This window comes from Salmo salar, chromosome ssa10 (genome assembly GCF_905237065.1).
Source record: "Salmo salar chromosome ssa10, Ssal_v3.1, whole genome shotgun sequence".
NCBI lineage: Eukaryota > Metazoa > Chordata > Actinopteri > Salmoniformes > Salmonidae > Salmo > Salmo salar.
The window spans coordinates 92,499,057-92,522,833 of record NC_059451.1 but is presented as its reverse complement, the minus strand read 5'-3'; the positions used below and the strand labels follow the sequence as shown (position 1 = coordinate 92,522,833).

General features: G+C 42.8%; 1 protein-coding gene across 1 annotated transcript in view; it reads left to right on the top strand.

The window, feature by feature from the left end:
• The first annotated feature begins 1,145 nt into the window (after positions 1-1,145).
• LOC106561189 (FERM domain-containing protein 4A-like) overlaps positions 1,146-23,777 on the top strand; it is a 109,142-nt gene continuing 86,510 nt past the window's right edge. Inside the window, 1 exon segment of the mRNA XM_045688230.1 lies at positions 1,146-1,587. Within this exon segment, the coding sequence (XP_045544186.1) occupies positions 1,495-1,587 (93 nt within the window). The 5' untranslated portion in view covers positions 1,146-1,494.

Sequence of the window (23,777 nt, the reverse complement as noted above, 5' to 3'; positions counted from 1 at the left end):
CTAACCACCTGCCGATGCAGTATTGACCAGCTAATTGAGGGAAGCTGAGCTGTGCAGAGTGATTATAAGAAAATTACAGTAGATCACTAGAACCAGCTGTAACTCAAGTCAACCCTAACCCAGCCAATTGATCTGATGGTCAGACAAGGGCCACACCGCTCCATGGCTTAAGCTTAGCACTGGACTCCCTTCCTATCAGGACAGATGGGTTTTATGCCCAACAAGCTCTCACAGTTTCACAACAAAATTAGATGTTCATCCACGTTCTCAAAGCGTCAAATTTCAAAGTTGCTCCAAACGTCAAATTTCGAACTGTTTTCTTGCTGCTGCTGCCCTATACCATTCTATTTCTCCAAATGTCAAATTTACTAGTTAAGGGTTAAGTTAAGACACTTATTCCAAGTGGTTAAGGGTTAAAAATAAAAAACAGTGTCCATGATCGAACACACAACCTTCTGATCCAGAGAAATGGGACGATGCCCATCCACCACCCCTGTCCACAACACCTCATCAAAACCCAAGCGCTTACTGTTGCCCCTAGTGACCGGCTTTGAAGACGTTCCCCTCTCTTTGGGATCCTGGCCCTTTGTAAACGTACTTTCTTATTGGCGGCCGTGCATTCAAGTGTGCGTGCGTTTGTGCGTTTGTGCATGTGTTTAGGCGTATCCCTCTCTGTGCTCCAGTCCAGATAGAAGGGGTGAAAGCTGGATGTGGGATTTAAAGATAATCCACTCACCAGATGGCAAAACATCACATATTCCTTTTGAGGTGTACCACGTGACCCACTGTACTGTGTGTGTGTGTGTGTGTGTGTGTGTGTGTGTGTGTGTGTGTGTGTGTGTGTGTGTGTGTGTGTGTGTGTGTGTGTGTGTGTGTGTGTGTGTCTGTGTGTGTGTGTGTGTGTGTGTGTGTCAACCTCCCTCCCCCGCCCCCCTCCCTGCCACGCACACTCACTATTCCTTTGTGATCACGTGACCAAGTGTGCGTATGCTAATAACCACCGTAGCGTCACATTAAACCAGTGACCTGGTTAAGCCCCTGACGAGAGAGAGAGAGAGAGAGAGAGAGAGAGAGAGAGAGACCCCACAGGCTACAGAGAGAGAAGGCGGGATAGAGACAGACTGAAGTGGAAGAGAGAGAAAAGAAACAAAGCACACTCCCTCTCCTCACAAACATAGGCCTACTCACGCCAGCACACACACACCGTGTGCAAGAGCAGCAGAGTGGAGCGTAGCTAAGCAGAGGAGAATGGGCAGTTCTCTGAATCAGAGAGATACACACTCTCCTCTCACCAAGACTAACAGAGGAGAGAGGGAGTGAGAGAAGGAGGGAAGACAGGACTGGGACTACTCATACCCACTCTCTCTCACAAACACACGCTAGCTCGCGAGAGCTGCTTCCAGGCTGGATGCGAATAGACGTTCTCTCTCCACACATACTCACACACTAACACACACACACACACACACACACACACACACTGAGGGTCGTGCCATGGTGGTGCAGGGGGCTGTAACCCCGGGTAGGACCCGCAGACTCATGCTCAAACTACCGGTGGGAACGTTAAGAAGGAACAGTGGAGAGAGGGTAAGATACACTGGATTACACCCTCCTCTGTCCCTCTCTCTGTCTGTCTCTCCCTCTCTCTGTCTGTCTCTCTCTCTGTCTGTCTCTCCCTCTCTCTGTCTGTCTGTCTGTCTCTCTCTCTGTCTCTCTCTCTCTCACTCTGTCTGTCTCTCCCTCTCTCTCTGTCTCTCTCTCCCTCTCTCTGTCTGTCTGTCTCTCTCTCTGTCTCTCTCTCTCTCTGTCTGTCTCTCCATCTCTCTGTCTGTCTCTCCCTCTCTCTGTCTGTCTGTCTCTCTCTCTGTCTCTCTCTCACTCTGTCTGTCTCTCTCTCTCTCTCTCTCTCTCTCTGTCTCCCCCTCTCTCTCTGTCTGTCTCTCCATCTCTCTGTCTGTCTCTCTCTCTGTCTCAGTCTCCCCCTCTCTCTCTGTCTGTCTCTCCCTCTCTCTCTGTCTGTCTCTCCCTCTCTCTCTCTGTCTGTCTCTCCCTCTCTCTCTGTCTGTCTCTCCATCTCTCTGTCTGTCTCTCCCTCTCTCTGTCTGTCTCTCCCTCTCTCTGTCTGTCTCTCACTCTGTCTGTCTGTCTCTCTCTCTCTCTGTCTGTCTCTCCCTCTCTCTGTCTGTCTCTCCCTCTCTCTGTCTGTCTCTCACTCTGTCTGTCTGTCTCTCTCTCTCTCTGTCTCCCCCTCTCTCTCTGTCTGTCTCTCCATCTCTCTGTCTGTCTCTCTCTCTGTCTCAGTCTCCCCCTCTCTCTCTGTCTGTCTCTCCCTCTCTCTGTCTGTCTCTCTCTCTGTCTCCCTCTCTCTGTCTGTCTCTCCATCTCTCTGTCAGGCTCCCTGCTTGTCTCTTTCAATCTCTCACTGCTTCCCACTCTCTGCCTCTCTCTCACTCTCTGCCTCTTTCTCCTCTGTCTTGCTGTGCTTATTGTGTGTGGTTGAGGTTTATGGGTTACTTGGCTAATCCAGGGACAGTAGGAGATTGAGTTGGAAAGCAAAGCAAGAGCAAAGCTTTTAATCTGAAACTGCACACTGAGTGGACAATGAATGTCTCTCTGTCACTCTCTCTCTACCTCTTGCCTGTCCATCCTAATTCTTACCCAGTTTGAAGGTCATTGAGGTCTCAATCTACTATGTGCTTGTGTGATATTGGCATACTGACTTATTTAGATAGCATACTGTTGCCATACTGTAACAGAGCTGTATATAGCCAAGCCTAGCATACCATGGCTAATCATTATCCTCCATGTCCTATCCTGTCTAGTTACACACAGAGGACAGCTCATGCCTGCTAGGCAGCTATGACTGTCAATGGACTTTTCACATTTTTACTTTCAGTTTGATCCTGTTGTTCTGATTTGAAGTGTTGCATTTATCTGGTTTAAGTGGAATGTACTGTATGTCTATTACCAATCAGCTCTCACAGTCTCACTTCAGAATTAGACTTTCATCCATGTTTCTCAAAAGTCACATTTCTAAGTTGATGCAAATGTCAAATTTGTAAGTGTTTAAGGTTAGGTTTAGGCATTAACTCTGAAATCCTAAGGTTAGGCATTAACTCAGAATGGTTAAGGTAAGGGTTAATGTTTGGCATAGGGTTAAAACCAAAATATCGTTGGATTCCAACTTGCAACCAGAGGCAGATGCTTCCACCCACCCGCCATCCGCCATCACCGTCCACAACACCCTAGCAAAACTGAAACCTACATGAAGGTAACAGTGCTCACTGTTTCCCCTAGTGGCCGGTTTCCACGTCATCTAGCAATGTCCTCAGACTTGGATGGACGTCGAATACTGACTTGTATCACGGGTGACCTGGCTGGTCTATTCAGAGGTACTGTCACAGTCAAACCTCAGGACATGTTCTGACCTGCTGCATGACTCACTAACTCTTAAGCCAACATGTTTTCAGCATGAGTGTGTGTTGCATGCACCTGCGTGTGTGAGTGATAATAACATTCCCATCATGCTATGGTAAAGAGGGGTTAGTCCTAATTTCATGTTGAAACAGTAATGGTACAAAGTGAATCAGAGTTTAGTGCAGTCTGTGTGGGTGTGCTTTAACACACTACATACCTTTAGAGTGACAGCTCTTCCAGAGGATATGCTCTCAGGCTATGGTTCTATGCAGGGTTAGGTAGGTTACTTTCTAAATGTAATCCGTTACAGTTACTAGTTACCTGTCCACAATTGTAGTCAGAAATGTAACTTTTGGAGTACCCAAACTCAGTAACATAATCTGATTACATTCAGTTACTTTTTGATTACTTTCCCCTTTAAAGGCATTAGAAGAATACAAACATGTCTCTTACCAATTGAACGACATCTATTGCAGGAAAGATCAATGTTACATTTTACATAGCTGGCCATATATGGATGTTACATTTTACTTTATGGGTCGGTTATGTAGGCTTCTTCTAACCCATCGCTTCCTACTACATATAATAATACGATTACATTAAAAACCAAAGTCTTTCAGAATTCCAGTCATTCCGATAAATGTTATAGCCCTTGATATTCATGAATAGGAATTGGAAATATGGAAGTATAGATAAGCCAAATTGTTTTACCTGAGCATGACCGCAAAACAAATTAGCCAGCCCTACTTTGTTGTTTATGATTTTGTTATCATGGAGGAATGATTGATGATTCATTGATTCGAGTTGAAAAATAAGTGCAGCGCTCATTGAATGGCATGCGTTGAGCACTACATGTGAAAAAAGAATGCCATATGCTGCATTTGCTATAGGCCTTTTTTTAACCTTTTTTTGGTGACAGCTGTTTGAAGGGCAAATCCACAGATGAAACAATAACAAAACGGCCTCTGTTTTGGTAAAAAGCTGAGGGATGGGCCTGGAGAAATGTAACCACTTTCAGATTATTAGACAGAGCTATGGATTCAAGGACTAACCATCCATGATATCAAAATGATTGTTTTAACCATGTTATGAGGCTATACAGTGTTTGTTTGCATTTACAATATTTACAAACATTGGAGAAAAACTAGCTTATATTTTGGGTTGTCATGGAGTGTGACAGCTCATGAGGCATTTATAATTTATATTCTTCAAGAATATATATAATCCAAAAAGGTATGTAGCAACTACAGATTGCCCCTTTAAGTCTATCAAAAGTGTGTGAGTTTGAGCATGTGTCCATTAGGCCTATGGATTTGTTTTATTTATCAGCAGGAATTCGATTGAGCAATAAAAGCCTCACTTTTGTTCCATAGTCTTGGATCCGCACTATGCAGCTGTTGCAAGAGTCACATTTTTCACTGGCTGTCCACTGGTTTCAAAAACAATGATTGATTGGCAGCTTAAACTTCTTGATTTCAATCATTATTGGGTTCAAATACACATTCAGATTTGTGAACAGCCATCCACAACAACCACAATCCGTTAGGCGCAAATAGCTAAATGAGGAAGCAACAGTGTGATTCACATCAATGCGCTATGTAGATGTCAATAATAAGTGATATCCGTATCGCCATAGACTACACCACTGCTATCATCCTTACCTCCAAGCGTTACTCAAGTTGGATAATCTTTGGATGCCGACAGCAGTCGCACCATTGGAAGAGTTGCAAGAAAAAATATGTGAACCCTTTGGAGTGAACTGGATTCCTACATAAATTGGTCATCAAATTTGATCTGATCTTCATCTAAGTCACAACAATAGACAAACATAGTGTGCTTAAACTAATAACACACAAATTATTGCATTTTTCTTGTCGATATTGAATACATAATTTAAACATTCACAGTGTAGGTTGGAAAAAGTATGTGAACCCTTAGGTTAATGACTTCTCCAAAAGCTAATTGGAGTCAGGAGCCAGTTAACCTGGAGTCCAATCAATGAGACGAGATTGGAGATGTTGGTTAGAGCTGCCTTGCCCTATAAAAACATTCGCAAAATTTGAGTTTGCTATTCACAAGAAGCATTACCTGATGTGAACCAAGACATCAGAAGACCTAAGATTAAGAATTGTTGACTTGCATAAAGCTGGAAAGGGTTACAAAAGTATCTCTAAAAGCCTTGATGTTCATCAGTCCGCAGTAAGACAAATTGTTTGTAAATGGAGAAACTTCAGCTCTGTTGCTACTCTCCCTAGGAGTGGCCGTCCTGCAAAGATGACTGCAAGAGCACAGCGCAGAATGCTCAATGAGGTTAAGAAGAATCTTAGAATGTTAGCTAAAGACTTACAGAAATCTCTGGAACATGCTAACATCTCTGTTGACGAGGATACGATACATAAAACACTAAACAAGAATGGTGTTCATGGGAGGACATCACGGAAGAAGCCACTGCTGTCCAAAAACAAACATTGCTGCACATCTGAAGTTTGCAAAAGTGCACCTTGATGTTCCACAACTCTACTGGCAAAATATTCTGTGGACAGATGAAACTACAGTTGAGTTGTTTGGAAGGAACACACAACACTATGTGTGGAGAAAAAAGGTACAGCACACCAACATCAAAACCTCACCCCAACTGTCACGATTGTGTTATGGAGTGGACCAAAATGCAGCGGGAAAATGTATACTCATCTTCTTTTTTTATTTGAAGAAGGAAAAACAAAATAAACACGTATACAAAACAAACGACTCCAAACAGTCCCGTCAGGTGCAACTAACACTAAACCAGGAAATTACTACCCACAAACCCCCATAGAACAAACACCCCTATAAATAGGACCTTCAATCAGAGGCAACGAGAAGCAGCTGCCTCCAATTGAAGGTCAACCCAATAAACACCACATAGAAATAGACCAACTAGAAATAACATAGAAATACACTAACATAGAACATAACCCAAACAACCCCGAAACACCCTAAACAAACAGCCCCTGCCATGCCCTGACCAAACTACAATAACAAACAGCCCCTTTACTGGTCAGGACGTGACACCAACTGTAAAATATGGTGGAGGGAGCATCATGGTTTGAGGCTGCTTTGCTGCCTCAGGGCCTGGACAGCTTGCTGTCATCGACGGAAAAAAATGAATTCCCAAGTTTGTCAAGACATTTTGCAGGAGAATGTTAGGCTATCTGTCCGCCAATTGAAGCGCAATAGAAGTTGGTTGATGCAACAGGACAACGACCCAAAACACAGAAGTAAATCAACAACAGAATGTCTTCAACAGAAAACAAATACACCTTCTGGAGTGGCCCAGTCAGAGTCTTGACCTCAACCCGATTGAGATGCTGTGGCATGACCTCAAGAGAGCAGTTCACACCAGACATCCCAAGAATATTGCTGAACTGAAACAATTTTTTAAAGGAGAATGGTCCAAAATTCCTCCTGACCGTTGTGCAGGTCTGATCCGCAACTACAGAAAACGTTTGGTTGAGGTTATTGCTGCCAAAGGAGAGTCAACCAGTTATAAAATGGGTTCACATGCTTTTTCCACCATGCACTGTGAATGTTTACACGGTATGTTCAATAAAGACATGAAAACGTATAATTGTTTGTGTGTTATTAGTTCAAGCAGACTGTTTTTGTCAATTGTTGTGACCTAGACGAAGATCAGATCACATTTTATGACCAATTTATGCAGAAATCCAGGTATTTCCAATGGGTTCACATACTTTTTCTTGCCACTGTAGCTTGGACTGTAGCCTGTAATCGGATTACAATATTTTAGCTGGTAATTTAACAGGATTATTGTTACCATTTTTTTTGTAATCCCTTACACGTAATCTGTTACTCCCCAACCCTGGTTCTATGGTAGAGGAGTGCCAACCAGAACCTTTCGCTGGGTCCCAAACAGCTGGCCCTCTGGTGGCAGAGACACAGTGCTGTTTAGTTTCAAGGCCACATGAAACATTTAAAGACTGCATGTGGGTCATAAATGTTAGGGAACTGCTTGCGTAATCCAATAAAGGAGGATTTACATAAAGATAGGAGAAGGGTCTTGTAACGCTGTGGCCAACCAAAACCTTTCGCTGTGGTTTCGATCACAGAGGTCTGATCACGTGGATATAGGGCACAAGGCTGAAATATCTACTATGGACAACAAACACCTGTCCCTGAGGTGTCATCTAAAGAGCATTTGAAATCAGAAGAGAGCTGATACATGTTTCTCTTGGTTTTCATTAGAAGTGGTTGGTTGTTCAGGTTAGTGGTTGTGTATCCTGTTTGGAGTGATGTGATTTAAGCCTACCGTAGTTTAGGTTGATTCACATGCTTTATTGTTGTGAATGTAATAGGTTTTTCCTCCAGGATTCACTTAAAATGACAGGAGCCGTTCAGTGAGCTGTTAGTTTCTAGCTGAAGCCTGCAGACACACACACACACACGCACACACACACAACATACAAACACACACATACAAACACACACATACACGCACACACCAAAACACAGGGTGACCTAAATGCAGAAGAAGCTTTGATGTGTGGAGAGAGAGAGAGAGAGAGAGAGAGAGAGAGAGAGAGAGAGAGAGAGAGAGAGAGAGAGAGAGAGAGAGAGAGAGAGAGAGACTTAACCTTTATATTAGTACACAGGAAGTGTTTAATGCTATAACCGTCACACCAATACACAGGAAACATGGCGTAGTTGACAGGCCTCATTCCTACATAATCATATAGGGAAGCTACTAGAAAGTACAATCCTTGTTACATGAAGTGTCACATTTTACAATAAGACACTCAAACTCTTTCCTTACAGTGATAATGTTACTAGTTAGCATGGTTCATTTTGTTAGTTACATTAGTACACCACAGAGCCAATATTACAGGCTTCAGTCCTAACCATCTTCTGTCTCTCTGTTGGAATGTGCTTTGTTTTGAAGTGCTGTTTGATTGGTTGTTGTGACAAGGTAAAAACAGAGCCATCACTGTCACACAGACAGATTATTATTTTCATGCTGCTTTGCGCTGATTGATTATTTTGAAGTACACACGCGCACACACACACACACACACACACACACACACACACACACACACACACACACTCCTACCCCGAAGCAGAATCAGACCTCCCCATCTCCATTAATAGAGAGATGAAGATTCACAGAATCACATACAGAGGGGGTCTCTCTCTCTCTCTGATTGTATTCTCAATCTAAGCCTCTCATTCCTGTGCTGATAGCTGTGTCAGACACACACACTAGGGTTGAGCTTCAGTAATTGGCTTTTTTTGTGTGGAGAAGGCCACTGCAACTCTCCTCCCACCATGTACGGCAGTTTGTGTGTGTATGCGTGCAAGGTATTTAAGTGTGAAAAGCTTGGCCAAGCATTTGACTATATGACTACTCTGATCCAGAGCAAGTTACAGTAGTTACATGCATACATTTCATACATTTTTTTTTCTCCATACTGGTCCCCCGTGGGAATCGAACCCACAACCCTGGCGTTGCAAACACCATGCTCTACCAACTGAGCCACACGGAACTGATGCTTTTAGAGACATTTCAACATAGGCCTACATGCTGCTGCAAGACTTCTATTCACTGACAATGCATCAATCGGCTTTCTTGTTTCAAAGGCAGAGTATTCAATCAGCGGTGTTGTTTACTTTACCTGTTCATTACCTGACTGACTGGAGCATCCGCCCTGCTTTGTCTACTTTCATCTGTCTGTCAGCTCCAGATGAACCAGCCACAGCTGCATCTCTCTCCTGTACTTCCTTGTCCTATTAGATAACTACTGTATGGGATCCTCCAGTTCATTTTCCATTACATAATGCTAAAGAGTATCAATACAAACAGTGAAACTCTGAAGCTCAGTTGGATTACTTTAGATCTTCTCTGAAGCTGAAAGCCCTGAAAGGGGTTAAATGTGATGCTATACACTCTTTAATAAAAGGTGTGCTATCTAGAAAACTTTAAAGGGTTCTTTGGCTGTCCCCACAGGAGAACCCTTTGAAGAACCCTTTTGAGTTCCATGTAACCCTTTCCACAGAGGGTTCTACTTGAAACCCAAAAGAGTTCTTCCTGGAACCAAAAAGGGTTCTCCTTTACTCCGAGTCAGTATTCATGTCAATAAAAAGGAAGGAATTCCCCTTGACCAGGGCCACAAATTGAGGAAAACAAACATTCTTTCCTATTGACCCCAATTGTAAAAAAGCCAACTTTGTCATAGATTTTTTGTTATTAAAAAATAACCAAAAATGCCGAAAAGCTGCTGTGTTGTTCAATGTACATGTAACCAGGTCAAAAATCCCAACCTACGGTTTGCAATGCTACAACGTAAGGAAGTAGAGCCTGCGAGAAGAACCTTGTGGCTTCAGGTTATTCGATGTGGCAGAGTGGTAAATTGTGGGGACCCGGTGTCCAAGTAGGCTATATGTAGCTACAGTATGTGTGTTTCATCAGAGGTAAGACATTTAACTCATTTAGCACAGTCCGTTTGTAACTCCTCTCACTACATGTAGCTTTATAGTCCGTTTGTTTGTGTTGTTGGTCTTGGCTAGCTTAATGTTCTGGTTGGTAATTTAGCTAGATAGCACTCACTCACGTGGTTAATGTTGAAAAGTAATCTTCAGACATGTACTTTTCTTAAATTTAGTTTTGTAACTGACTAAAACAAGCAGACAAGAAGAAAATTGGGTGAGCCAATTGGGTGAGCCAATTTTTGCTGGGTGAGACAATTTTTCCTGTGAGCCAATTGGGTATCCAAGGTAACCACGAGTTGTTTTCTCCACAGGCAGGTGGGGCTGCAACGTTCTATTTAATACCAACTGGGACTATGGGGACAGTGGAAGAACCCTTCTGAAACCCCTTTTTCTAAGAGTGTACTGTACGTGTAGCCCTGTGTGTTTTAGCATTTTAGTTTGAAAGGAAGTGAAGTTTGGAGCATTGTTATTTGAAAATCTAGTGAACAATACCAAACTTGTGAGAAGTCTTAAGTAAATGTATCTCCCCTCCAATGCAAATACTATAACCAAGGTTTGCTCTTTGTCTCTTTCTCCATATCTCTTCCCTAATGCAGATGTATATTTCTGTGTCTGGGTATGTTATTAGTGATGGATGACGGTCTGTCTGAGTCGTGGTTAATTAAGTGATGTCTACAGGAAGAACACGGTCAACGGTTATGACACAGCCGAACAAGCCACGCCTCGTTAACCACACACCAATGAGGAGGAGATGCACTCATTTTCTCTTGTTCTCCAATCCCTTCGTTCTCCTCTTTCAAGAATCTGTTGTCTTTTCTTATCCTTAAACATCTCTCTGGATTTCTTTTCGTCACTCTCTAACTTTATATTTGTATTCCATATTTTTCTTTATTCATCTGTCTATCGCCTACACTTCCATCTATTTCTGTCTGTTCTTGTTTACTCTTTCTCTATCGTTCTTCCTCATAATTCTTCCAGACCTTCACAAGTTGATTTCACCGTTTTTGAAAACTCAATCAAGTATCAACCAAATAATGGTTGATCGGATCACTCAGGTATTGATTCAGAGAGGATTACTTCCTACTATCATGATAAGCTGCTCAGTTAATCCACCGCTTCTCTACAAAACTAAGAACACAAAGAGAGATAGGGAGAGAGAGTGGGGGAGACAGAGAGGAAGAGGGAGATAAAGAAAGAAAGAAAGAAAGAAAGAAAGAAAGAAAGAAAGAAAGAAAGAAAGAAAGAAAGAAAGAAAGAAAGAAAGAAAGAAAGAAAGAAAGAAAGAAAGAAAGAAAGAAAGAGAGGAAAAGAGGGGAAGGACGGACAAATGTTTTTCTGGATAACGTTGATCTCCTAGGAGACGCCTCGTGTGTGTGTGTGTGTGTGTGTGTGTGTGTGTGTGTGTGTGTGTGTGTGTGTGTGTGTGTGTGTGTGTGTGTGTGTGTGTGTGTGTGTGTGTGTGTGTGTGTGTGTGTGTGTGTGTGTGTGTGTGTGTGTGTGTGTGTGTTACTGGGTACCAGACCTTGCTACAGTAGCTTTTTTGAATCACATTCAGTATCAGTCTGCCTGTCCATTCCTTCTCACCCTCACAGGGTCTGGCAAAGTTTAATATCCCAAACTGTCTAACCCCTCTGTTCTATCACTATGGTTACGATAGTCTTTTCTGTTGCAATGGTAACGGTCATTTCACACTCTGGTGCTGATTGTTTACATGAGGAGTATTCCATGAACTTTCCCAGGATTCCATAGGACACTGTACACACAATATCCAGGGAACGCGCACACAACAAATATTTACACATGTTTTAAATTACAATTAGTGAGAGCTGACCTTCTGTTGACCCCACAGTAACAGTCAGTACTCGGCCGTGGAAAAAGTGGAACACTCACACGCCTGGAATGTCAAACAATCCAGAGAAAAGTCGAGTTCTCAAGACCGTCTGATACTGGGCAGGATGAGGCCTGGTTCTCTAAAAGTTTCTATTGCTATACTGGGTAACACTTTGTGTAGATAGTCCATCTGTGGAGCATCTATAGATGAACTATCTACAGACTATCGGTAACATTTCAACTAACGATCTACTTACCCTAGCCCTAACCCTAACTTTTACCCTAACCCTTATTCTAAAGCTAACACTAACTTTTACCCTAACCCTTATTCTAAAGCTAACCCTAACATTTACCCTAACCCTTATTCTAAAGCTAACCCTAACATTTACCCTAACCCTTATTCTAAACCTAACCCTAACATTTACCCTAACCCTTATTCTAAACCTAACCCTAACTTTTACCCTAACCCTTATTCTAAACCTAACCCTAACTTTTACCCTAACCCTTATTCTAAACCTAACCCTAACTTTTACCCTAACCCTTATTCTAAACCTAAACCTAACTTTTACCCTAACCCTTATTCTAAACCTAAACCTAACTTTTACCCTAACCCTTATTCTAGCCCTAACCCTAACTTTTACCCTAACCCTTATTCTAAACCTAACCCTAACATTTACCCTAACCCTTATTCTAAACCTAAACCTAACTTTTACCCTTATTCTAAACCGAACCCTAACATTTACCCTAACCCTTATTCTAAACCTAAACCTAACTTTTACCCTAACCCTTATTCTAAACCTAACCCTAACTTTTACCCTAACCCTTATTCTAAACCTAAACCTAACTTTTACCCTAACCCTTATTCTTAACCTAACCCTAACATTTACCCTAACCCTTATTCTAAACCTAACCCTAACTTTTACCCTAACCCTTATTCTCGCCCTAACCCTAACTTTTACCTTAACCCTTATTCTCAACCTAAACCTAACCTTAGAAAGCAGTTGCTTATCAACAGATAGTTTGTTGATAGTATAACCATCTGTAGAGCATCTACAGATGGACTATCCGGACTATCCAAATACAGTGTGACCCTATACTGCTGTGAAATAACACAGATCAACAGCTGCATCCACACATACGTGTATCCACACATACGTATAAAATACGTGTATAGGCCTAAACCCTGACACAACTGAGTTGTTTAGGTCAACATCCCACTGACTATGGTATTACTGTACCCGTGGGGGGGGGGGTTAATAGTGTCAGAGACATACAGGAGTTATTGAACTACACACTCACACACACACACCACTGCTGCACCCTTGCGTCAATAACACCCCCATCTCCCCAGCACCACCCCACCATGAATCAGTCCAGTCCATCCCAGCCTATTCACTATGCCCCTATTGTGTGTGTGTGTGTGTGTGTGTGTGTGTGTGTGTGTGTGTGTGTGTGTGTGTGTGTGTGTGTGTGTGTGTGTGTGTGTGTGTGTGTGTGTGTGTGTGTGTGTGTGTGTGTGTGTGTGTGTCTTCGGTCTTATTGAACTCACACTGCTGCATTGATCAAGGCTTTCTGTTGGACTGCTGGGGAAGAGGGAAGACAGCACATATATCTACTGTATTTCAATGGGCCTGAAGGAGAAATGAAGCTGCATTTGTGTTACTTTGGATGTTTAAGATTAACCAAACATTAAGCATCATGGAAAGGTATTGAGGCGATTGGTGCGGTTTGACATAGACCTACGCAAGATGGGGGGGTGGGGCATGCAGCTCTTCCAGACTCAGAGAGGTCATATCAGGCCACACAATGTCCTGGGAATTATGGTCCCTTTTTAAAAACTCTGTATTCTGGCCTGACTCCCAGAGCTGAGAGAAAATACATTCATCATCCCTCTGGAGACAGGACGTCAGTGACTCTGCTGGCTGTTTGTGTGTGTGTGTGTGTGTGTGTGTGTGTGTGTGTGTGTGTGTGTGTGTGTGTGTGTGTGTGTGTGTGTGTGTGTGTGTGTGTGTGTGTGTGTGTGTGTGTGTGTGTGTGTGTGTGTGTGTGTGTGTGTGTGTGTGCGTGTGTGTGCTGGACTTTGGTAAAATGAGTAGGAGATAAGGTTTCTGATCTGGCCCATGGCTGAGTGGAGGTGTGGAGCGTGTAAGTCCCTGTCACTCGTTTAGTGAGTCTCCATCTCCCTCCATTTGTCCATCTGTCTGTCTTTCTGTCTGGCTTTAGGCTGGAATGCTCTGGGACTGACTGTGTCGCTTTAAAGAGAGACGGAGACAGAGAGAAAGTAACGGGCGGTGGGAATGTTTGTGTTTTTCTCACCCGGACTTCGACTCTCAGGGTTTCTTCAGTTAGGAGAGAAGAGAGGAAGAGAGGAGAGCCATTGGGAAGTCTTCTAGCTGAGTGGGATATCGACACAGGATTGCAGTGACATCCCTGTACGGAGTGATCAGATGGTTGGATTCCTAGAGAGACGAGAGAGGAAAGATGGCCTTTTTAGCCTGTTCTGTGGATACCTACCTGTTCTCTGGTCCTGAGTTTTACCTGTGGAGATGTATCTCTGAGGTGTACCTGTTATCTTGTGCATAGCGACCTGTGTGTTTATATAATGGAGGCGGTTCTGCTGCGTCTGGAGGACGTGGTGTTCACACGCCAGAGTCTGCTGTGGACCTTCACCTCCTCAGCTCTCAGACACCTCCGCGCACTGCACCTCACACACACACACAGGTGTGTGCCCAGGCCACTGTACCAGGTAGGATACACCTCTCTCACACACACACAGGTGTGTGCCGTGCATTGAAACATGTACATTGTGTGAGAGGAGGGGTTGAAATAAGCTTCAAACTCAAGGGAATTATGCAGTAAACCTGATGCTGTTGAGGATCAAGAGGTTAGAACAGAGGGGACTCTAAACTGGGGCACTAATACAGTACAATACTATTATATACAGTAAGTTACAAGGGGTTAAATGAAGGGCAGAATGAGAGGGGTAAAGGGGTTAACACTAACTTGGAGTGTAAGTAACAAGGTGTATGATAAAGGCGATAGGGCTACACAGTGCACAGTGGGTTAAATCTGAAGTAGGAGACAGAATCTGGTGTTGTGGGCAAGCTTTTGGTGTGATGGGGAAGGTGGGTTGCATGTAGTGAGAGAACTAGGTTTTCTCATTCACTCACATAGTATTAACATGGACTGGAATACAGCCACAGTCATACTTTCATACACTGTAAAACCATGAAACGTGACACGTTTATAACCTAAATGTCAGTGTTTAAAACTTAAGCATTAGGCATTTAGATTCGCCAGTAAGTGTTCTCGTCTTGAACACAGGCGTTTAGAATGCAAGGTTAAATATGATAGTCAGCTTCATATCCTGAAATGTCATGATAGTTCAGGTTTTAAACACTAGTGCTTTCTTTCCCATCGTACTGTTTAGAGTGCATTTAGTCATTAGAAATTGATATGACTTTCCATGCCTTTAATTCAAATCAGTGTTATGAATGTCTCTCACCGTCCTGAGCTACATTTCAGTACAACTGAACAGAAAAAATATTTTAAATCGCATGGTGTTGTAACTAGACTGTGTTGAGTTAAACTTCCATCTCTGAGTGAGCAAGATGTGGGAGGGCCGTCATTATCATATTTCCCAGCATGCTTTGTTGCAGATTGGTTTTTAGAAAAGTTTGTTTTAATATCTATGTTTCCTCATGCACATTGATTGATTCATTGATCTTATACTATACAAAGATAAATAACCTACATTTTTCTAAACTAATCCAATCTGTGAGGGGTTGGATTTATGGCAGCCGTTACTGAGATGGTTGTTCTAGTTTATATGGTTTAGGTAGTATTGCTGTGTAAACCTATTACCATAGCAGTCACTCTAAGTTATAGCATACTAAAGTCCTTGGATGTTCTATCTCTGTATGGATTCTGGTAAGGGTCACTAATCACTTCACAAACAAATGTATTGTGATTGATGTGGTCCAAGAGCCAGAATTTTCAAACCACAATGTCAAGAATAACTAGGTCATAACTAATGGCTTATGAAATGTATAATATGTGGTCATAAACAAACACTGTCATGGGTGGGTATCTCTCAAATTCCCTTGAGAGGTTATAGTGTTAAAACAACACCCCCAGTGTTTAGTGTTTAAAAGTTAAACGGCATGGGCTGAATAAACGTGTTCTTGTGTTTAACCAAGAACAACTATTTCATTTAGGTTCTTTTTGTGAGCCCAATGCGCAGTTTCTCTAGAGAGAAATCAAATATTTCACAACAAAACTCAAGTCAAGAACCATGTGGGAGGGAGTTGTAGTTTTCATTAAGCAAATATTCAACCTAGTTCAATGCAGAAAAGTGGTAATTAACTACATTGACTGTTGCGCCTGTTTTTCATGCTCACACAGAGATGAATACACTTACCCCTGCTACGTTAGGTTAGAGACACACATACCGCATGAGGGAGAGGGATATGCAGTTCCTGAAAGTATGCCTTATCTACTTTGAATAACTAGGGAAATGATTTCATCAGACAGTTCTGCAGCATACTTAGGCAGGCTAGCCTAGCTAAATAGGGTGACTAAAGACAGTACAGTATGGGGAGTAACGTTGTCTCGCTGATACTGCTTCATCAGAGAGGAGATGATGACTTTAAGGAATGCCAAATAGTCATCAAATAAAAACAAAATAATATGTGGACTTGACAGAGACAATTATTATTTTTTTAAAATATCATTTTTATTATAATATTTTTTTAATAATCTAACTGAAACCGAACCGACCTTAAAAAAACACTAATCCCTCATCAGTATTAAAAAGTGTTACAGGCCTCCCGAGTGGCACTGTATCGCAGTGTTGCGGTCCCAGGCTGTGTCATTACCGGCCGTGACCACCAGGAGTCCCATAGGGCGATGCACAATTGGCCCATTGCACTCTAGCGACTCCTTGTGGCGTTCCGGGTGCCTGCAGTCTGACTATGGTTTCCTATGACACATTTGTGCAGCTGGCTTCCGGGTAAGAAGCGTTGTTTGGTGGGTCATGTTTCGGAGGATGCATGACTTGACCTTTGCCTCTCCCGAGCCCGTTGGTGAGTTGCAGCAATGAGACAAGATCATAATCAAGATAAAAAGGGGAAAAAAGTGTTACAGAAAAGTGTTGTGTGCTCAGATCCTAAACAGTTGGTTTTACAGTTTATCACGTAACCTATGACCCATATTTGGGGACATTATGTGTGTGTGTGTGTGTGTGTGTGTGTGTGTGTGTGTGTGTGTGTGTGTGTGTGTGTGTGTGTGTGTGTGTGTGTGTGTGTGTGTGTGTGTGTGTGTGTGTGTGTGTGGTGTGTTAGTAGGCCATTGACTCTCTATGATAAATAACAGTGTTTCTACCTATTGCAGAGACAAAAGCCTCTTTAGTAGTTTCAGGACATAAAAAACACACACACTTTGCATGTGTGTGTGTGTGTGTGTGTGTGTGTGTGACCAGCTCTGACGCAGCATAATTGATAATTAGTATTTGCTCCACCATGTCTGAATCTGCACACGGTGCTCTCAGGGAGCAATTAGTCTTCCTGACTCATTCCACCTGTCCCATGTGCAGTTGACACTGTCAGGCCCCACCAGACCAACCCATAGAGGGATCACAGAGCTACTAAGGCTGTTGTCATAGCAACGGGCAGGAGAGGGACTGACACATACAGCAACATACACACTGGAATAAATTCTCACAAGCACGCATGCTCACACACACACACACACACACGCTCCCACACACACACACAAACACACACACACACGCTCACACACAAACACACACACGCTCGCACACATACACATACACACTCACACAGACAAACATAAACACACATGCTAGAGGATGGAGATATCCTGTATCAGTTGTAAAGAGTGATCAGACATACAGAACCTCTCACCAACAAGGAACTGTAAAACTGTATCTGGCACAGACAGGACTGCTTGTCTTTGGAAAACGGGGAATGAAGGAGAAAGGGAGAAAGGAAGAGAAGGGGATTATATCTGCCTCACAAATACATTCCACAACCAGTCTGGAGCTGATTTTCACCTTCCCCCTCCTCTCTGCTCTCCTCTTTTCCTCCTCTCCTCCTTCTCCCTCCCCTGTGTGTTTTGATCCAGCAGGTATTTCCTGAGTAGACCCCTCCCTCCCTCTCCACTTCTCTGACCCAATAGGTCTGCTTTCCTTTCTCTTGTTCCAGGGGAAACTCCTGCCTCTCCTACTATCTCTCTCCTACTATTCTCTCATTTTCTCTCTCATGGAGTATGAGTGTTTGCAATCATGTGTGTATGCTAACCCCTGTGCGTGCGTGAGCCATGGATTCATGATGACAGTAGATTAATGTACGTGAAATAATTTCACTGACACACACACACTGGCATGCACACACACACATACACCCTTCTGAGAAGGCACCCCTGTGTTCACACATTCCTACATCAGGCTGTGAAAATGTCAACTCAACAACATTCAGTGACACATTCTCGCTGGGAAATGCCTCTTTAAAGCTACAGGCTGGTTCAAGACCCTGCCGTTGGGTTGTGGTGTGATGTGCTGTGTTAAGCCCTAAGCAGAGGTTTAGCGTTACTGTTCTCCTCCTCCTCCCCCACCTCCTTCTTCACCTCCTCCTCTGCCCCTCTCCTACTCATCCGACGAACCTCACTGTGAAAGGCAGGATGTCCTGGGGAGGTAGGGAGGAAAAAATAGAGAAATGGAGGATATAGCAGACCCAGGTGGCCATTTCTTCCTCTGCAACATAGCATGTGCAAAACACCAGTCTCAATGTCAACAGTGAAGAGGCGACTCCGGGATGCTGACCTTCTAGGCAGAGTTGCAAAGAAAAGCCATATCTCAGACTGGCCAAAAAAAAAGTAAAGATTAAGATGGGCAAAAGAACACAGACACTGGACAGAGGAACTCTGCCTAGAAGGCCAGTATCCCGGAGTCGCCTCTTCACTGTTGACGTTGAGACTGGTGTTTTGCGGGTACTATTTAATTAAGCTGCCAGTTGAGGACTTCTGAGGTGTCTGTTTCTCAAACTAGACACTCTAATGTACTTGTCCTCTTGCTCAGTTGTGCACCAGGGCCTCCCATTCCTCTTTCTATGCTGGTCAGAGCCAGTTTGCGTTGTTCTGTGAAGGGAGTAGCACACAGCGTTGTACGAGATCTTCAGTTTCTTGGCAATTTCTCGCATGGAATAGCCTTCATTTCTCAGAACAAGAATAGACTAACGAGTTTCAGAAGAAAGGTCTTTGTTTCTGGCCATTTTGAGCCTGTAATCGGACCCACAAATGCTGATGCTCCAGATACTCAACTAGTCTAAAGAAGGCCAGTTTTATTGCTTATTTAATCAGAACAACAGTTTTCAGCTGTGCTAAAATAATTGCAAAATGGTTTTCTAATGATCAATTAGACTTTGAAAAGGATAAACTTGGATTAGTTAACACAACGTGCCATTGGAACACAGGAGTGATGGTTGCTGATAATGGTCCTCTGTATGCCTATGTAGATATTCCATTACAAATAAGCCGTTTCCAGCTACAATAGTCATTTACAACATTAACAATGTCTACACTTTATTTCTGATAAATTTTATGTTATTTTAATTGACAAAAAATGTGCTTTTCTTTAAAAAACAAGGACATTTCTAAGTGACCCCAGACTTTTAAACTGTAGTGTGTATTGCATTATACTCTATTTAATGGCAGCCAACTATTTAGGGAAGACAAATTAACTCCCAAACTGTGTAACATTTAGACACAAGTCCAGAATCAGAATCTGCTGATCCATGACAAATCCAAACTCCCTCAATCCCTCATTCCCTATCCAACTGCAGGGGAATCTCAGATCTATCCTCTGACACACAAACAGTATACTTGCGCCTCTGACTTTTTTCATTGAACTCCTATCGCTTTCCTGCTTCAGCTGCCAGCTCTGTTCTCCAGCCAACTCCGGTGTTTTATGGGAGAAAATCTTTTTCCAGAACCAAACCGTGGGAGATTCAGTTGTTTCTGCAGATGGAGAGAGGGAAGAGGTGGATTGGAGTGAGGCATGGAGAGGAGATGGAGAGGAGAGAACAGGGGATCAATTCCCCATCTGTTCATAAGTTCTTTTGGTTTTCTGTAATTTTCTAATTTGTTTAACACTTGCCGGAGGCGTGTTTATGTTCTATATTCACACACACGCACACACACACACAAACACAGAAAACAACAGTTGAGCTGTGTGATGTAGTGGAGACTAGTTATAGTGTGTCCCTTGGGAGCACAGCTTATTTTCCACTACAAATCTACCATTCCAGTGTTTTACTTTCTATATTGTATTTACTTTGCCACCATGGCATTTTTTTGCCATTACCTCCCTTATCTCACCTCATTTGCTCACATTGTATATAGACTTATTTTTCTACTGTATTATTGACTGTATGTTTGTTTTATTCCATGTGTAACTCTGTGTTGTTGTATGTGTCGAACTGCTTTGCTTTATCTTGGCCAGGTCGCAATTGTAAATGAGAACTTGTTCTCAACTTGCCTACCTGGTTAAATAAAGGTGAAATAAAAAAATAAAAAATAAAAACATGTAATCAGTTACTCCCTAACCCTGACGACATGTACAGTGTCTTCGGAAAGTATTCAGACTCCTTGACTTATTCCACATTTTGTTACGTTACAGCCTTATTCTAAAATGGATTAAATAAATATAAATCCTCAGCAATCTACCCAGAATACCCCATAATGACAAAGCAAAAACAGAAATACCTTATTTAAATAAGTATTCAGACCCCTTGCTATGAGACTCGAAATTGAGCTCAGGTGCATCCTGTTTCCATTGATCATCTTTGAGATGTCTGGAGGAAACATGGCACCATCCCTACGGTGAAACATGGTGGTGGCAGCAACATGCTGTAGGGATGTTTTTCAGCGCAAGGGACTGGGAGACTAGTCAGGATCGAGGAAAATATAAACAGATCAAAGTATAGAGAGATCTTTAATGAAAACCTGCTCCAGAGCGCTCAGGACTTCAGACTGGGGTGAAGGTTCACCTTCCAACAGGACAATGACACTAAGAACACAGCCAAGACAATGCAGGAATTGCTTCTGGACAAGCCTCTGAATGTCCATGAGTGGCCCAGCCAGAGTCCGGACTTGAACCCGATCAAACATCTCTTGAGAGACCTGAAAATAGCTGTGCAGCAACGCTCCCCATCCAAACTGACAAATCTTGAGAGGATCTGCAGAGAAGAATGGGAGAAACTCCCCAAATACAGGTGTGCCAAGCTTGTAGTGTCCCCCCCAAGAAGACTTGAGGCTGTAATTGCTGCCAAACGTGCTTCAACAAAGTACTGAGTAAAGGGTCTGAATACTTATGTAAATGTTATAAATTAGCAAAAAAAATTAAAAACCTCTTTTTGCTTTGTCATTGTGGGGTATTGTGTGTAGATTGATGAGGGGAAAAAATGATTTAAGCAATTTTAGAATAAGGCTGTAACCTAACAAAATGTGGAAAAAGTCAAGGGGGTTGAATACTTTCCGTATACTTCCCTTTGCACTTTCTCTCTCTGCTGGCGATTTAGTTACTGTGGGTCATAAGCTCCTTAATGGAGCAGGAATCTCATTTCTCTGCTAATGTGAGAATATGCCACGCTAGAGCCTCCGGACGGTGGCCCAACGGATTAATTACACACACACACACAATCTTCTGTTTGAGAATTCCTGCGATTAAGCAGAGCAGACAATTACTTGTCCAGTGATCTAAATGACGAGGAGAAACAATCTGTTACACTTGGTGTAAAGCAACAGAAGTGTTGATTACTTTTAATTGTTGGTGTTGTGCATTCACTCACAGATCTGCTGTCCAGTCTGGAATACTACCATACTACACATGGGTTGTCCAGTCTGAAGTACTACCATACTACACATGGGTTGTCCAGTCTGAAGTACTACCATACTACACATGGGTTGTCCAGTCTGGAATACTACCGTACTACACATGGGTTGTCCAGTCTGAAGTACTACCATACTACACATGGGTTGTCCAGTCTGAAGTACTACCATACTACACATGGGTTGTCCAGTCTGGAATACTACCGTACTACACATGGGTTGTCCAGTCTGGAGTACTACCTTACTACACATGTGCTGTCCAGTCTGGAATACTACCATACTACACATGGGTTGTCCAGTCTGGAGTACTACCTTACTACACATGTGCTGTCCAGTCTGGAATAGTACCATACTACACATGGGTTGTCCAGTCTGAAATACTACCATACTACACATGGGTTGTCCAGTCTGGAATACTACCATACTACACATGGGTTGTCCAGTCTGGAGTACTACCTTACTACACATGTGCTGTCCAGTCTGGAATACTACCTTACTACACATGTGCTGTCCAGTCTGGAATACTACCATACTACACATGGGTTGTCCAGTCTGGAATACTACCATACTACACATGGGTTGTCCAGTTTGGAATACTACCATACTACACATGGGTTGTCCAGTCTGAAATACTACCATACTACACATGGTTTGCCAAGTCTGGTTGGTATGTCCTCACAGACACAGGTTGCCAAGTCTGTTCCTTACACCATAGTAGTCATGTGTTTCCAATTCTGCCTGGTATGTTCTAATAGTACTGGGTTGCCAAGTGGTGTGTTGTAACAGACTTGGGTTGCCAAATGTGGCTCGTAGCCCTTCAAATCCTGTCTGAGTTGTAGAGCATGTTACTCAATCCAGATATGATATGGTTGGGGTTATCCCTGAAGTACAGACTGCAGTAGTGGCTTCAGAGGTGAGTTTAAATGTATAGCTCTCTATAGGATGTTAATCGAAAGAGGATTATAGAGTGAAACGCCATCTCAGGCATAGAACTGTTGAATGTATACATGCATGTTATGTACAATATTTATTTCAACGTTTTATCTGCTTTATCAAACCCCCTTTGCTATAAACACACACACACACAAAACCTCATTCCTACAGAGGCGCCAGGCCTCGGCCATTGGTTACCCTTGATCCCTTGGAAGGCAGAGTCATGACGACGAGGGTCATCATGTCCTCTGTTATGACTCATCAGTCTCAGTGCATCGTGGGAAGCTGGAGGGCTTCCAGGATGTGAGGTCATTGTGTCATATCATCACCCCTACTCTCAGAAACAAAGCTGTGATATTGATTGTTGGTGATTGTATGTAGATGTAGTTGGCCTGCCAGGCAGCAGTAGCTAGGGTACAGTGACTCCATGATCAATCTGTTCTAGAGAGAGCAAACCTCACATGTCACAGCTGCCTAACAGGATGTTGTGTCATGGCGGATGTGGAATGACCTTCTACAGAGATATAGTACTGTAGGAGAGGAGGAGGAGGAGGAGGAGGAGGAGGGGGGAAGAAGATCAGGAGGAGGGGTGAGAGAAGAGAGAGTATGAGAGAGCATGAGGTGTAAATAAAGAGAAACTACAAAAGAAAGAAAGGAAAAATTATAAAGTGTAGGGCATGAGAGCAAGAGGTAGAATGGGATAAAGATGAGTAGGCTAGTAGTGGGTTTAAAAGAGGGATAAAAGAGAAGAAAAGGAGTGTGAGAGAGAGGAGGAAGAAATAACAAGATGAGGGGAGGAAGGGCAAAGCACACACATGCACAAAGCAGTTCCTTCTGGCATTTATCAGAGGACATTCCTATTCTCTCCCAGTCAATAGAACATGTCTTTATGAATACACATTTGAGAGGATATGCTTTTGATGAATATAAATAATACACTTCAGGGAAGCAGAAAGCAGTAGGCAGAGAAATAAGGACACACCTGACCTGGGGTTGTATGTGGTATGATGTGTGATTGAATATGTATGTTTTATTATTGCCCTCTTCTTTTCCAATCCCAGCCTGCTGTATCTGTCTCTCTCCCTCAGGCCAGACAACCAAATGGAAGAGATTCAATATCTTTATACTGATGGGATTCCCTCTGGAAGAATGAACACACACACACATTTGCATGCACACACCACACAAACACACACTCACACACTCAA